General features: G+C 39.4%; 1 protein-coding gene across 1 annotated transcript in view; it reads right to left on the reverse strand.

Moving 5' to 3' along the window:
- Window positions 1-17,085, reverse strand: part of loxl2a (lysyl oxidase-like 2a) — a 34,999-nt gene that overhangs the window by 12,142 nt on the left and 5,772 nt on the right. Inside the window, exons 3-4 of the mRNA XM_028447555.1 lie at window positions 15,821-15,996; window positions 2,481-2,689 (exon numbers count right to left, since the gene is read on the reverse strand). Of these exons, the coding sequence (XP_028303356.1) occupies window positions 2,481-2,689; window positions 15,821-15,996 (385 nt within the window). The remainder of the gene's footprint in view (window positions 1-2,480; window positions 2,690-15,820; window positions 15,997-17,085) is intronic.

Raw genomic sequence — 17,085 nt, forward strand, 5'->3', positions numbered from 1 at the left:
GAGTAGGCTACAACATTTCACCACTGTCGGAAATGAATGAATGAAACTGCTTTACGGGTGCGACAATGTGCTGTTTAGTGGACTTTTGTACCTTTTATTTTTAAGTTGTGACAGTATCCAAGCGATCATATAACTTTTACTTTACTACTCTTAATTGTTAATACGGATGTATTGATTTTAAATGCTCCGGAAATAAAGTAGTTGTACTCAACTATGTTTGTTTCTGTATAAATGTATGGTTTCGAGAGCCATGGTGTCAAAATGATGGTATTAAGAGGTGGATTCATTCAGTGTAGGACATCACTGAAGGCCTAGGTGTGAAATGCACGGCACGCCACTGGTTCATGTGGATGGTTGCAGAGGGAAAGAAGCTGTTTTTGTGTCTGGAGGTTCTGGTCCTGATGGACCGAAACCTCCTTCCGGAGGGGAGAGATTGAAACTGTTTGTGACCGGGGTGGGAGGGGTCCTGGAGGGAGGGCAGATTGCAGCCGATGATCTTCTCTGCTGAGTGGATGATACACTGCAGTCTGGCCTTGTCCTTGGCCGTAGCTGCAGCGTACCAGATGGTGATGGAGGAGCAGAGGATTGACTGGATGATGGAGCTGTAGAAGTTCACCATCATCTTTGTTGGTTGATTGAACTTCTTCAGCTGCCGCAGGAAGTACATCCTCTGCTGAGCTTTTTTGATGAGGGAGTTGATGTTCAGCTCCCACTTGAGGTCCTGGGTGATGATGGTCCCCAGGAAGCAGGAAGTACTCCACAGAGCTCACTGTAGAGTCTCCCAGGGCGAGGGGGGTGAGGGGGGCTGGGTTCTTCCTGAAGTCTGCTATCATCGCCACTGTCTTTAAAGCGTTGAGCTCCAGGTTGTTCTGGCTGCACCAGGACACCAGCCGGTCTGTCTCCCACCTGTAGTCAGACTCGTCTCCATCAGAGATGAGACCGATGATGGTCGTGTCGTCTGCAAACTTCAGGAGTTTGACCAACTGGTGAGAGGAGGTACAGCTGTTGGTGTACAGGTAGAAGAGCAGAGGAGAAAGAACACAGCCCTGAGGAGATCCAGTGCTGATGGTCCGGGGAGCAGAGATGGTTTTTCCCAGCTTGACATGCTGCCTCCTGTCATTATATATGTCATAATAGCTCAGTTTCTTTACATACACTGTTTGTTGTTACCCTTTATGCCCGGCTGCTGGGGAGGGGATTTGAGACGTATTAATTAATCCTCACTCATTGAAAGGGCTGATCCAACAGTGGATCAGTTTTCTGTTGCTTGTAGAAAAGTTTTTTTTCAGAAAGCAGGGATAAATAACAAATTTGGAGGGAATTGGTAATACTCCATTTAAAAAATCAAATATAACCCCAATCAGATGTGTGTTGGATGGATATTTACTTTACTTTTTACTTAATTATGTACATTTTTCTTCTCTTTCTTTCTTTCTTTCTTTCTTTCTTTCTTTCTTTCTTTCTTTCTTTGTTTAGTGCTTATTCTTTTCATTTGTAATATTTCTTGAGGTGCTGAAACGCAAGTAATTTCCCCAGGGGATAAATAAAATACTTGTTGTTTTTACCCAGAAAGCCACTGTGAATCAGTCAGTTTCACACTAGTAGTAAAACACAGGGAAACATGAGACCACAGCAGTGTGACATGCTTTAAAATTTCTCATGCTTTGTGATGGTCAGTGGTAAACAGACAAGTGAAGCATTGGTTTGGCGTGCACTAGGCTGTGATTCCTTTACACATCTCATGGGATCATGCACAACAATGTGGTTCTTTGCTTTAATCCAATCAACTGTGCATAACCACAAAAACAAACCTTGCTTTAGACCCAGGTTTTGACATGTACTACTTTACTAAACATGGACATCTAAATTAAGAATACGACTGGGATGTAAATTGTACATTAATATTAAACTGCCAGTCGGCTCTGTGAAGTGAGCGCTGGCTGGCAATAAGATAACTTTTTAATGAGCAGCGAGCAACAGTTTAATGTGATCAGATAAGTAATTTAAACACACTGTGTTATACAAACAGTTGTGTTGGATTATCACTAAGAAATAGTGCATGTTTAACTCTGGACTATAGCTACAGTCCAGCAGGAGGATACTGTACTCCATACAGTCCTTCATCTGCTCCTCGGGCATCATGTCAAGAATCTCTCATCTCAACTCTGTTTATTCTATGAGTGGAAAGTGCATGAAAAGAGTGAGTGATGACCAACCAGGAAAAACAAACTTGGTTATGTAACGCCTCCTTACATTAGTTTGGTTAAGACTGAACATTCCTCACGTAACCACAAAAGATATGTTTCCTTGATGTAAAGAGTGTTTGCTTTACACCAGATGTGTCGTAACTCCAAGAGTGCTTTCTATAGAGGTGAGAGTTTCCTGGATTCCCTGAGTTACCACTTTGTTACTCATGTATACATAAGAGTTTTAGCTCCCGAGAAGATTCTTATTTCGCCCAATTGGACTTGTAGACTCACTTGTAGGGACGGACGTTGAAGCGTTTCTCCCCGGGGAAACCATACATGCCACAGATGACCCTGCTGTTCATCTCATTCCAGTCCACGTTACAGATTTGTCTCCACTTGCCGCCATCTTTCACCTCCAGAAAGCCCTCGGTGATGGGGATCCTCTTCCTGTGGGAGTAGGTGGCTCTGATCCTCACATCCTCCACCTGAACCGGCACACCCTGCATTTTAAAGTAGAGGTCTAAATGAGTTTTTATGTTTTTATGTCAACCACAGACAAAAATAAAATCAGAAGTTTTTATTAGCAAGATAAGAGTGCACAGCTTCTAGTTTGATAGCAGACATAGCTTTCAAACAGTTCTCTGTAATAGGGCTGGGCAATACATCAAGATTCAAGATATATCGAGTTTTCTATTTTGGCGATATCGAAAATGACTGCATTGTTTTTATCGAGATATATCTATATTTTTTCAACTTGATTTTATTAATACAACCATACAGTATAGTCAAACATTGTATTTTACAATTTTTCATAACTCTGAGATTTTGTATTAACATACCCATTTTCGCTGAACTCACTCACACCCTTTATAGGAGAAAAAGCCAAAAGTGGCACATATTGTGCAGCTGTTTGTTAATGAAGGTGACTGTGTGGCATTTTTCATTAGAACATTTTACCCAGATTTGTCTTTCTGGTAAGATTTTATTGAGTTAAAATATCGAGATTTATATCGTATATCGCCATTTTAAGAAAAAAATATTGAGATGAATTTTAGTCCATATCACCCAGCCCTACTCTTTTACAGTTTCTCAGTTGCTTTGGTGCATTTTTCAGATCAGAGTTGAAATTGTCAAAACTATCTGTTCAATCTTCACATCATTGTGTCACTTGTGCACATCAAAAAAGCAGTTTCTCATTTCTTTGAACAAGATGCAAATGCTTTGGTTCATCCATGCAAACCATTATGTACAATTCTCTGCTTATGTCATGTTGATCAAAATGTATTGTAATGGGTCTCTGTTGAATAGTCTCACCCCCCACAACATTTAGGCATTAGTTCATAGCATCAGTTTTTACATGCAAATTGGTTGAACACGTTGTCATAATATGTCAAGAATGCTTCTACACATTTCCATTATTTATTTTCTAAATCTGTCCTGACTTGGTAAATTGTTCCCGGGTGAATATTGACTTTCTCTAACAAATCAATCAATTGGCAAGTATATACAGTATATAGGCGGAGCACAACACATTTTTATACTTTCTAACAATGGAAAGAGAAAAAAATGGACGGGGTCCAGACTGAGGGAGATTGTCCTGTTTACATTTCTACTTTTGTTTCTATTTTTCTCTTTGTACTATGCAGTGCTGTCTTTTCCTTTCTGTATCACAATGATGTGGTCTGTCAACAAATTACTGTACAAACAATGAAATGTGAATTTTGTCCAGTCTCTTGCCATCAAACTCCCACATACACTACGGTGTAACCTCCAATTTACAATAATTGTCATCAAAACTTTAGCCATAGTTTACATCAGAACATCCCTCCAGAGTACCCTGTTATATTTACAACATGACTAAGCAATTTGACTGTCTTATTTATACACAATGACACAAATACTTGTCATTATGATGACACTGACATGTTCATTGACACAGATATTTACTTTTGAGAGATGAACTGAGGATTTTGACATTCGCAAGTAATCCATGGTGTTTTGCTATGTGTACAAATTGTTTTGAGAATTTTTACAGAAGTCTTTAGGAAATGTCAGAATTGCGGGATGTTAGCAAGCAACATGCAGTACCAGCAGGGTTTTGTCATTTCTAAAGAATACGCAGCAATATTTCCCAAACAATAAGCTGCAGACAGGATGTTTAATTAGAGCAGCGGTGTCATCATTTTCAGGGAGGGAAAAAAATGGAGGAAGAGATTGTAACTGTTACCCTGCAGTTTGAAAAAGTTTGCTTCAAAAGCTATCTTAAATGTGCAGTCTGTATCGCTTGTAAAAGTGACTTTTTGTCATATTTGCTAAAGCTGTCAATATGTAAGGACAGCTTTACATGAAACTAGTAGATTGTGTGAAAAAAACAGGCTCATTGAGTCCCCCCTGCTGCTCCGCGACCGAGCAAAAAGAAACAATCAGAGCCAGGATTGTGTTTGATGGGCTGTCTGACAGTTGTTGCTCACAGGCCACGCCCTTTTCCCAGAGCTAGAGTGCCGTCTTTTTTACAGTGTATGGTCTGGAGGAGTAGAAGATGGAATTGGTGACTTTTCTGCTTGAAAGGTAATTACTGCTGCTTGATTTACATTATGTTTGATTTGTAATTGTTACACTAGAACTCTGTAGTGCATGTGTTGTTCATGTGCACGCAGCAGCCTCCGTGTGGCTGCTGTAAGTGACTCTGTGTTGTTGCTGCTGCTGCTGATAGATTGCTATGTGCACATTGAGAGAGAGAGAAGCACTGCAGTAACATGCTTTTAACAGAGCATGTTATTTATTACTGTGATGTTTCTGTCAGACTAACATTAGCTTGTTAGCTCCTCTGAGGGAGGGACTTTGGGAAGTTTGGAGGCAGGACAAGAGAGTAGCGGGGAGGGAGGGGGAGAGAGGGATCTGAGAGTTTCAGACTGCACCTTTATAGGTGCAATATGTGAGATTTGCAAGCAATTTATGCCACCACCTGGTGGCATAATACTGAGTAAAAGTGACACTTCTGCCATATCCAGTCCTGACCACTGAATGTACAGGTGACAATATTCTCTGCTACACCCTGCAAATGTTTTCGGCGGACCCATGTATATCGTCAGCTTTACATGTGTGATGCGTTCTTGAGTGAAGATGTTTAAGCAGTTGTTTGTTAGTCGTAAACCTCATGGTTAGTCAGTGTTGGGCGGTAAAGCGTCACTTTTGACAGTAACTAGTACTGTAATGCAATATTTTTCTAAAGAAATAACGCCGTTACCATTACAATATGGTGTGTTTGTTCGTTACTTTGCTAGCTTCAGTGTACTTCCTGTTTACAGTGGCTCTACATATTTTTGCGGGATGCCGTGCCAAACACACTAAAACAGTAGAAGAAGAAGCATAGTCAGCGTGTCTATGTTTACATCACGTGCGCCAATCAATGCGAGTCAATGTGAGAGCAGGACGAGCTTCTTAGAGTGGAAATACGCGCATTATTTTTATCTCCAAAAGATGCATCAGTGAAGCTAAGCTAACGCTGCAGCTGGATTTTAACGGACTATGACTGTTATCCAGGGACAGATCAGCCAAACTATTGCACGGTATGTTATGCAGCCTGTCACTACTGCTGAGTCACTGTAACTAGCACAACACTGCTTTACGTGCAAAGGCAGCGTAGAGAGCTGCCTTTGCACATAACCACGCAATGCTAAATGCTATACGTAAGTTCACAGTACATTAGTGAATAGATGCCACGTCACCGCTGCTGCTACGTTCTCTAGCTAGTGGGCGGGATAACACTACAGTCAGGATGACAGCGCCAGAGATGATAGCGAAACTTTTTTTGAGGAAAAGCTTTTCAAAGATGGGAGACCAACACCTGCGTTACCAGACCTTCGGCAAAGGTAAGGTCAGAACATTGCTGGTACTTTCTACATTGAAAGGTAGGATTGGCTTTGTGGATGCTCCTCACTGAGGCTGTTCTGAGTTGTCGTTGTAATTTTCTCTGTTTCCAACACAAACAACGGATGTGCTGCCGTGTCATGGTGTTTATGATGTTGATTTTGTTAGATGGCTAAATGCTTGTTCATGTGGATCTTGTTGGGTTTCTTCTTTCTTATTATGAATTTTATATTTTGATAAGCGCATTGAGATGACTTTGTTGGAAATTGCTTCATACAAATAAAATTGATTTGAATTGAATTAACTCTTGCCAGCAGAAACATATGGAATTGTCATTGGTGGTCTCAATTTGCAACGTGCCTACCCAACCCTAGTGGTCACGACACGTCACTGCTGGTGCTGCTGTTTGAGGAGGTAACAAAGATGCAGTGGTGTCTATTTCAACACCAAAACTTACAATATACATGCACACAAATTTGAATACAACACACACACACAGGTCCACAGTGAAAGGTTCTAAATGCTGGTCAGAGTGAGGGTCATTCACACTTTTAATTAGCACAGTGTGTCCTGACGACCTCTGAATCAGAAAGGAATGGTAACCTCTGACCTCTGGTCACCAACACATTTTCTTAATGAGCTGTTTGCTCCTGACTGGGTGTGAACTTGTACTGAGGGCCCTAAAAAGAGAAAGAATCAAGTATTCTGAGGCATGTGCTCAGTCATTTTGCCACACAGTCACTTTTAACAGCCCCATCCACCCCCACCCCCATCACACGGGCCGGGCTCGTATCCCAGAATACTCAGTGTTTGTCCACTGGGTGGTTTTCTGAGATGGCGTCAGCCTGGGGGAATGTTCAGGGCTTCACATTGCCCAAAGGTTTGAGACTACATTACAGGAGGAGTCAGGAAGCCTGCCTGAGCCATGACCCTGGTCCTCCCACTGACTGCAGTGGTTAGACTGGGAAAGAAAGAACAGCTTTCTTCAAAAAAAACATTTGTTTTCCATCAGCCTGGTGGGATGGAAAGGTGAGAAAACCTGATGTGGGAAGGTGTTTTCTCCATTTAGTCTAATCTAATCATTTTGATTTCTTTGTGAAAAATAATGTTAAACCACAGATGTAGATGAACTTAAACAATTAGAGCCTAAAAGCCCAGCTGAGAGTGTGCAGAGTGGGGCACAGAGATGTGTTTAGACTAGTATTGTTTTTGGCTTAGAGGGAGGAAACTAGCAGTCTGGACCCAAAAAGACAGATATGTACAGCTGGGATTATTGTGGCACTCCAACCCGCCTTAAAGATTGGACAGCAGACATAAAGTCAACACAATCCTATTCAACCTAACCCTATATACTGAAATTATACCAGTACCATAAACCCACACAAAACACTACTTTGTCAAACAAGAATAGATCATTTTAGGGCTCATCCAAAGGCTAAATCTTCTGATCAACACACAAGAATGTTTCTGTATGTATTACTGAAAAAAACTGATGCAACAATAACATAAGTGAAATGTGGCCATCAGTAAACATTACATATCTTTAATAAAATGATTTGTAAACACTTTTTGCTAAAGAAGCAAAATGTCATTAATGTTATTAAGCTAAACACCATCAATGTCTGTCGACAAATGTCTAACTGTGGTTTCTGTTTTTTTTTTTTAAACCTAATTTCTGGGAATGCTACTTCCTAATTATGAAGGTTATCTATAAATATACTAAATACAAATAAAGAAATTCAAAGTAGGATTAAACAAGTCTTTGTGTGAGCCACTCAAAAGGACAACATTTGCTTTTAGCTATTTACTATGGAGATATATATGCACTTTTTAAATTTAGTAAATGCCTCAAATTTATGTTTACAATTGATATATAATAACCCACATTTGTTATCTTAGAAGGAAACTAGTATTGATGTTGATAATCATATTTACAGTAGCACCTCCAGGAATAAGGTGCGTAATGGTTTTGAAAAATAATTAATATACAAAGTAGATTTTTTCAGAATGTTAAAATTCAGAGTCTGACTATCAAATATATATACAGTATATGTTTTAACAATGAGATGAACACTTTGGTGACTAACAAGTTCATATACTGTATGTCCATATTGTTTGAGCGCTCACGGCAGAAGCATCCAGTGAGCTCTAAAACAAACATGTCATCGTCATCTTACTTTAACAAGTTGACTGTGAAACTGTATGTGCTGCTACATTTCCTCTAAACATAATAAAGTCACACATCCTTCTTTGTAAGTAGTGAGCCCTGACCCTTACTGAAACTTTTCCAACCCTGGAGCAGCCTTGTTGTTTTTTTTATTTTCACTGGGTCTCCTTTAGAATGTGTGAACATGAGACTGGGGTCTCAGTGTATGACTAATACTTCCTGGTCTAAACATTTCTTCCTCTTTAATCAGCCGTCCCACCACATACTGCACGTTCACATACACGTGCCGAGGCACACGCACACGCCTTTGGTCCACCCCACCTGGTATTACATGGCACATACAGATGCTAATCACACTAAGGTTCTGATGAGAAGTAGGAGAACAACGAAGCTCTTTGAAATTTCATACGTTTGTCCCACGTCCCACCCCATTTTCTACCCCTTGGGCCCCCAGTCTGGACAACTGATGGGACTGCAGACATGTGTGTGTGTGTGTGTGTGTGTGTGTGTGTGTGCTGCAGTGAGATTTACATCTGGAATATCCATCTGAGTGGAAAAGGAAGTACACTTACATAAATCTTCTTGAATTGGACTTTCCTAAAGTACAGCACATCTGGACAGCTGTTCTGATGTGCAGTAGAAAATCAATAAGTAGTCTAAAATATGGGGTAATATTTTGCTTTTTGTCTGTATAAAGCTTTAGAGATATAATTCAGTATATTGTCTCCTAGGGTGGGACGATAGACCGAGTTTAGATACAATACAATAGATGATAATAGGGTAACGATGCAATGTTTTAGAAAAGGAGAAAAAGAGAAAAAAGTTGTCATTGTGACATTTTTCAAAGAAACTATCAAACTAGAACACTCTAACCAGCCCAGATTTAAGATACAGACGTGCTTGTTTTCAACAATATTTGCATGGCTACATTTTCTGACCTTTGTGCATTGACTTTGTCTCCTGTATTTAAAAAGACACGCTTGCTTGGGATAGATGTAGCAGAGATGGAAAGGATGCATATGTATATTTGCTACAATATGGTATAGCTTCAAATGTATAATATTCTTCAACCTGGTTGTTAGAATAAAATGTTCTCCGTATTGTAGTAGATTCTGTGTATCATAGCCAGCGAAGACACCCCAGATAAATTAGAGTGGGTGAATATCAATTATCATATCCCAACCTCGTTTTACCCCTATAGATATCTTCAAATTCAAATACTGACCCAAGTAATAGTTAATCATCAGTTTTATTTAATTTTATATTATTTTTCAGAGTGGCTTCAGCTAAAGACTATTTCTATATATCAACGGGCTTATAAACTCAATACATCACACTCACAAACATTTGCAGAGGTATAATTTTCGGATGACATGCCCATGGTCATGAGTTTGATACACGATCACATTCGATTCCTTATCATATAGATGGATTATTTTTTTTCCTGACTTTAATTACTTAAACTGTCCTTATTTGTTCATAATATGGTTTGGTAAAATTGCCTACAACATGGGTAACTTTTTTTCCTTTGTCTGCACATGTTGTCAAAGGTTAACACTGTAGAAGTGCAATATTTTATACACAGCAATGCATGTTTTGTTATTGCAATTAAATAAATGAATTTATTTTATTGCATAATTGCAACCATCAGCCCTCCCTAAGGAAGGGTAAGAATAACTTTATTATAGGGAGGATATAAAAAGAAAGGGAAACATGGGTAACTTGGTACAGTGAATGTATGTATCCTCATATTTATCACAAAATACTGAGTTTTAAAAAAATATATTAATTGTTGTTCAAGCAGAATTTTAGCTAAATCTGACACAATTTAGCATGAGGAAGAGAGAACAAAAACTGAAGTAATAGAAAATTCAAAATTATCTGCTGCTCTGTAATTCTCTTATCTTTTGAGTACTGCTTAAACATCAGTTCAGTCCCTGTTGCTAAAATGTGTATCCTTACTGGATCGTGTAAGAGGGTTGGGAAGGGTTGATGTTGGGATTGATTTGATTTTACTAGCTAACTCGTATTTGGGGATCGTACACTGTGAGAAAGCAGCAAATGTGATCACAAGACAACACCGTGCTGTGCTCTTTGTACCACATTGTGTTACGTTATGTAATAGACATGCAGCAACAGCTGGAAATTTGCTCTTGGGGTGAACAGAAGAGAAGAAAATCTCCAGGAATCCCCCAAAAGTTTCATTATCACAACAAGTTCTCACTACTCCACAACTGCCCTACACTAAAAAAAAAAACAGTAACTTAACATTGACGTTCAAGCAAATAAAAATACATTAAATAGTATTTCAATGTAGTTTTGAAAGCAATGCAGAAATGAAACTTAAACGTCTAACAGACCACCATTTACACTGGATTCACTAATATCCACTGCCGAATCCACACAACGCACAGATGTTTTTATATCAAAGCAGAATTTAAACAATCAACTCTAAAACTGAAAGCAGAGGACACTGTATGTGTCTGCTACACTATCTGCTCAGAGGAGGAAAGCTTCAACCTTTTCTCCCTTCACTCCCTCTCCTCCTCACAAGCCTCCAAACAAATCAAAGATTGGTTTGGATGTGTTTATGCTGTGCAGCAAAGAATGTGATGTACAGAAATCATTGCAAGCAGACAACGCCACGTCTGATGGAAAAAAGCAAAGTTATTTCTGTTTCGAAGGTTAAGACATCAAAAGGCTTTAACTTGAACATTGTAAGAGAACAATATATATGTAAAGAATATAAATATTTCTTTTTTTCTTCTACTTCTTGCATCTAATATTAAATAGAACTAAATATGGCTATAGATGGTCACGTTGTAATCCACAGCTAATTTTGCTGCTTATGTTACCTCAGGAAACCTCACTGCTCATGAAATCAAGCTCTACCAATTCATCATCTGGACATAATCACCAATGTGGTTTCGCAAACACCAGCTCATTGTATTTCTTTTTTCTGTAAAAGTGTGTCTGTCTCACGTGAGCAATATTCTCATTGAATTGTTGTTGGGCACGAGACAACAACACAATTACAAAACAATTACACAAGTACACAGCAATGCCATCTTTTTACCAACACACAAAAACAAGAACATAGGATAGCTATAATTATCCTTAAAAGACACTTTGCACTTTGTCTGAACATTGCCACAATGGTTAAATGGTCTACACTGACATAGACAAAACAAGGCAAGGCAAGGCAAGGCAAATGTATTTGTATAGCACATTTCATACACAAGGCAACTCAATGCGCTTTACATGATCAAAAGTACAACAGACAACAGCTTAAAATCCATAAGAACATTAAAGTCGGCAACAAAACATTTAAAATCATCAGTAAAAACATTTTAAAACATCAACAAACATTAACAACATGACCAAAAATCTCCTTCTCAATCATACGCAGTAGAGAAAAAAAGTACCTTTAACTTTGATTTTAAAATGTTCACATCTGACCTGTGACCATAGATCTGAGAGACCTGCTCGGCAGTGACGTGTCATGAGCACTAGGGTTGGGTAGGTAGACCACCAAAGTCAACACCAATGATCTAACAAAATCAACACCGTAAAACACCATGGAAGAAACATAAACAATTATTAAATAGCCGTCTCCATACTCTCCCAACAAGCTATATCTCATGACAAGGCATCACATCCGTTGTTTGTGTTGGAAACACAGAAACAGAGAAAATGACGACGACAACGACAACAAAAACAACTACTACTACTCAGAATAGCCTCAGTGAGGCGCATCCACAAAGCCAGTCCTTCCTTTTGTACCATTCACTGTGAAAAGTACGAAACATTTTCTGACCTTACCTTTGCTGAAGTTCTGGTAGCTCAGGTGTTGGTCTACCATCTTTTAAAAGCTGTTGTTTTTCCTCAAAAGAAAGTTTTTTTTATCATCTCTAGTGCTGTCATCCTGACTGTAGTGTTATCCCGCCCACTAACTAGAGAACGTAGCAGGCCACACAATATCAATTCACGAACGAGCATATAGCAATTTAGCATAGCGCGGTCACGTCCAAAGGCAGCGTAGAGAGCTGTCTTTTTACGTAAATGGTTGTCATCTTGGGAACCTACTGCCCATGCTCAAATATAAAAACACGCTATGAAACAGAGGCAGAGCAGCAATGTGCTTTTGGGAGAGGGCGTTGCCTCCTCCTCCTAACAGCGGAGTGAGACTGTGTAGTGTCTCTGCCGTACCAGGAAATAGCGCTGTTTAGTCATTTGGGCTATGAAAAGCACAAAATGCTGACACTTTCAAAATTATAGGTACTGTAGGCTATTAGAAATGAAAATATAAATACTTTACAATAATATTATAATTAAAACAAACAATCAAAATATCAATTCACCCTTGGGTAGGCACTGCCTACCTTGCCTCCACTGACTGCATTTCACTGCTGCTAGGTTCATACCTGACTAACATCACATTGATGTATTCTGGACCAAACCCATTCACAGATTTACACACCAGCAGCAGAACTTTAAAGTCCATTCTGAGGCTGACTGGGAGCCAGTGTAAAGATTTTAAAAGTGGAGTAATGAGTTCTGACCTCCTTGTTTTGTTTAAGACCCGAGCTTCAGTGTTCTGAACCAGCTGTAGCTGTTTGATGCTCTTTTGGGGGATTCCTGTTAGAAGACCATTACAATAGTCCAGTTTTTCCTGATCTTTCTGAGTCATTAAACCTTTCACTTTGGAGATGTTCTTTGGTTCTATGGTAGAAGGCTGTTTATGTGATAGATTTGACCTGACTGCTGAATGTAAGATCTGAGTCAATCAGAACACCAAGGTTTTTGACTTGGTTTTTAGCTTTTAAAGATCGAGACTCAAGATACTTGCTGACAGCAGTCCTCTTTTCCTTGTTACCAAAGACAATCACCTCCATCTTGTCATGGTTTAGTTGAAGTAAGTTTTCACTCATCCAGCAGTTTACTTTTTCTAAGCACTCACACAACACCTTAACAAGATGTTGGATGTTAGAGCATGTGTTGGAATATTGGGATGGAGAGGATGGAAGATTAAACTTCAATGATTCAGTCACACAAGAATGTGTGTTCTGTTTTTCGGTTGCACAACCAGCTGTTTTATCTGCAAAGGACTCGTCCAGATCAGTAGCAAATGGACCAGAGGAAGACCTTAAAAGCAGCAGCTATGCAGGTCGGGGGTTCAAAGAGGTAATGAGAGCTTGATCTCCTTCTAAGAAACATGCTCAAGGATAGGTTTTTAGCTGAACTGGATAAATGAGAGAAATTCATCCATTTTCAGACTGGCTTGTTCCTGTTTTCAAGGTCGTGAGTGTCTGCCGGTGCCCGCAAGGCGAGGATACACCCTGTACAGGGCGCCAGACCCATGCAGCACGGGGAGAACAAGCAAACTCCACACAGACAGGACTCAAGTATCCACCCTACGGCTTGAGCCAAGGACCTTCTTGCTGTGAGGTGGACATGCTAACCACTAATCCACCATGCGCGAATGACTTCCAGTTGTTTTTACTAAATAATTACACATCTTACCTTTTCATTCATATTTAGTATTAATGGCATTACCTAGACCAATTGGGTTGGAACTATATAGCTAGAACACACAGTGAGATTGTTTAAATGTATGCTTCATTACCTCTGCCAAAGAGGGAATATTTTTGCTGACGTTTATATATTTGTTTTTCTGTTAGCAGGATTATCACAAAAGTACTTAATTGATTTTTTCAAAATTTTAACCAATGTTAGACCATACGCTATGGAATATTATATTATATTTTGGTGTGGATCCGGACCAATATAATGATTCTAGATCAGTTTGAAAATTTTTAAAAATCCCTGTCTTATCATTGGTGGAATTAAAAAAAAATCACATCTAAATTTGTAATAAATGGATCTTTATGAAATTTGATTCAGTTATGTTGTGTTGGTTTTTACATTACCCCACCAAGTTTCATCCGGATTAGATCCTTAATGCGCATTTCATCGTGATCTTTCAAAAATAAAAAAATAAAGGGGGGTGGGGGAATCATCACTGTACCATGATCAGGATCACTGATCCAGATAACTGTGAATAACTGGCAATAAGGATATTTGGTGCTTGGTGGAGGTTTGTGCTCTTGGTATACTTGTTTTAGTGATAACTAAATACATTTACCTTCACTGTTCCTCTAATAAGTCATCAATAGCCCATCTCAATATTAATGACTAATGGCACAGAGATTATGAATCTTCATGATGACCTTGCATACACCGTAAAACCGTGTAAAGCTGAAAACTGAAAGAAAAGAAGAAACTGCTGTTAAGGCTCACTGTAGTTTAGGTGCAATATTAAGTTGGAATACTCGGAATACAAATCTTATGAGTTATATTTAGTCACATTCCTCTGATTTAATAAATATTACAAGATGATGACGTGTATGAAGGCGCCACAATGTACAAGCTGTCCAGTGACCATTTATACCCTTAACTTTTCCTAAGATTTACACAGTAATCAAACATCCTCTGCTTCCACTTCACTTTGCACAGCTGGGAGGTTGATCTTTCCACACTGCACACAAACTGTTGATTCATGCTATGAATAAACAGATTGCTGTAACACTGCTGCCTATTGCTAATGTCAATTCAACCATGGTCAAATACTGTAGGTACAGCTACACCTTTTCCCCTTAGAGTTAAAAGGCTTAAGCCAGACTAAAGAAATATTTACAAGGTGGGGGACCAGGTTGTAGCAACAGTCCACACATCCCAAAAACACTTGACAAATAGGAAACAAGAATGTGCCACTCATAAATGTTGGCCCTAAATTTATGAATGTCTTGATTGGGATCAGCTATCCGTAATTACACTCCGTTTTTTCTCTATCACTTAGTCCACAAACTCAGACTAACAGGAATTCGAAGCATTCTCCTCAGACATCTTATCATGACCAGATATAGTTTAAAAGAAAGCTTCTGTTCTGTCTGCTAGAAAGAGTCCAGTGACACAGGCAGGTCTATGACCTCTCATGTCATGTGAGGGAACAACAACAAAAAAGGCCATAAATTTGTATAACTAACACACATACCGCCAATGGAAACGCGCCAATAGATACTTTATCTGTATCTGAGTGCTCATTCAGAGATAAACTTGTGACAATGACCAACACGTTCTTTAGAAAGAGCAAAGGAGTTTCCTTCCCTTTCATGAGCCCACATGGATTTTCTATCCAAAAGTCAACTTCCATCACCAGACAGAATGGCTGCTGAGTCATCGCCACAATCTTACAGAATGCCTTTTCCTGTGTGAGTAGTCAAGAGTTGAGTTAAGTCTTGGGTTCAAATGGCCAAAAAGCAAAAACCAGTGGAGTTTCACTGGGTTTTTGAATAATTGATAATTAATTTTATTCAGGCATGATTTGAGTTGATTGCACTACCTTTTGATAAGGATTTTCTTTCATCCTAAACCTATCCTATGTTTCTTTGGTTTTATGGCACAGAACATCTGGCCAGCTCACTTGTGGGCACTTGAACTTTGTCCTTCACAGATGTCAGTAATTCAGCTATCAAGAGGTCCAACCTTGCTGGTAATAATGAGTGTAAACGTGTGTTGCTTTGAGTGCTCCCACCTCATCACTGCTAAGCTGGTTCCTGATAAACTTGAATCCTGGAATGCGTTTCTTGGAGCACACCACTCCGACATCTTCAGAGTGTTTACAGTCAGACACACCAAAACCGTTGGACGGACAGTGGGCCAGGCTCTTCTCTGAACCACTGCAGTGCACGTTGTCAAGCCAGATACGACCTGGAAGAGAGAAACAGATGATGTAGGATGTCTTTCTAAAATATTCCAGAAATTGGATTGTACAAAAAGCTCAATTTGTTCCAAAATATGTCATCATATGGTATATGATATAGTTTAAACATATGTTGTATATGAAATGTTAGGCTTTTTCCTGAATAAAATTTACATTCTTAAGATCAATATTGTTGTCTTTAGAGGATTATAAATACCAGAGGAGATGAAATGTTTCATCTCAACTCTTTAAAGCTTAAAGCTCATATCCGGAGTTTCTGAGAAACGTCTCAATGTCCCACCCTAAACAGCCTCAATTCCACGCCTCTACTTTTCTACACGCCCATCGCAGACCATAACAAGGTTGCATTGGGTCACATGTGAAGTCGAAGCCTATTGGCTGGGCGCACTCGGCGATCGTTTCCATTTGTATAGGGGTCTATAGGACGAAGGAGGGACTTATATACATTAATGTATATGAATGACCACCGGCAGTAGACAATAGAAAAAAAGACTAGTCAGGTATTTTTGCGTATTTCAAAAGAAACTGCGGATATAAGCTTTAAGTCACAGTCGAGTCGTAATGTCTTAGGTCAACATTTCCAATGAGTTGGAGATGGAGTACTGGAGTCTGTAAATTTACTCACGTTTGTTTTCCACCAAAACATGACACTTTTTAACCATTTTTTGTGGGGGGTAAAACATACTGTCATGGCAAAAGTAGATCATCTGCTCTCCAGCTGGCTGTTTGGAAAGAGCCTTGAGTAATATTACTGAGCCACAACCATGGAAACCACCATTACACCACTCATCATTCTGGTAGTCCCAGCATCTTTCTGGGGAACATGGTGATCATACCAGAGAAGTGAGTGCTGTGCTGTGTGGTGTCACGTTGCTATTAGCGCAGACATGTTTACCTCTGGAACATTTTAATCATTGCAGAGGAGAGTGAGTGAGTTGCAGCGTATTGCTATCTAAATAGATCCTCAGCTGGTGTAAATCTAGACTGCTGTGTTAAAACGATTATTTGCTGACCTTTGGGGGGTTTAACAAGCTACTGTACATGTGGAGCTGTTAATCTACAAGTTCTGCTTATAT

This window comes from Gouania willdenowi, chromosome 5, assembly GCF_900634775.1.
Source record: "Gouania willdenowi chromosome 5, fGouWil2.1, whole genome shotgun sequence".
NCBI classification, from domain to species: domain Eukaryota; kingdom Metazoa; phylum Chordata; class Actinopteri; order Blenniiformes; family Gobiesocidae; genus Gouania; species Gouania willdenowi.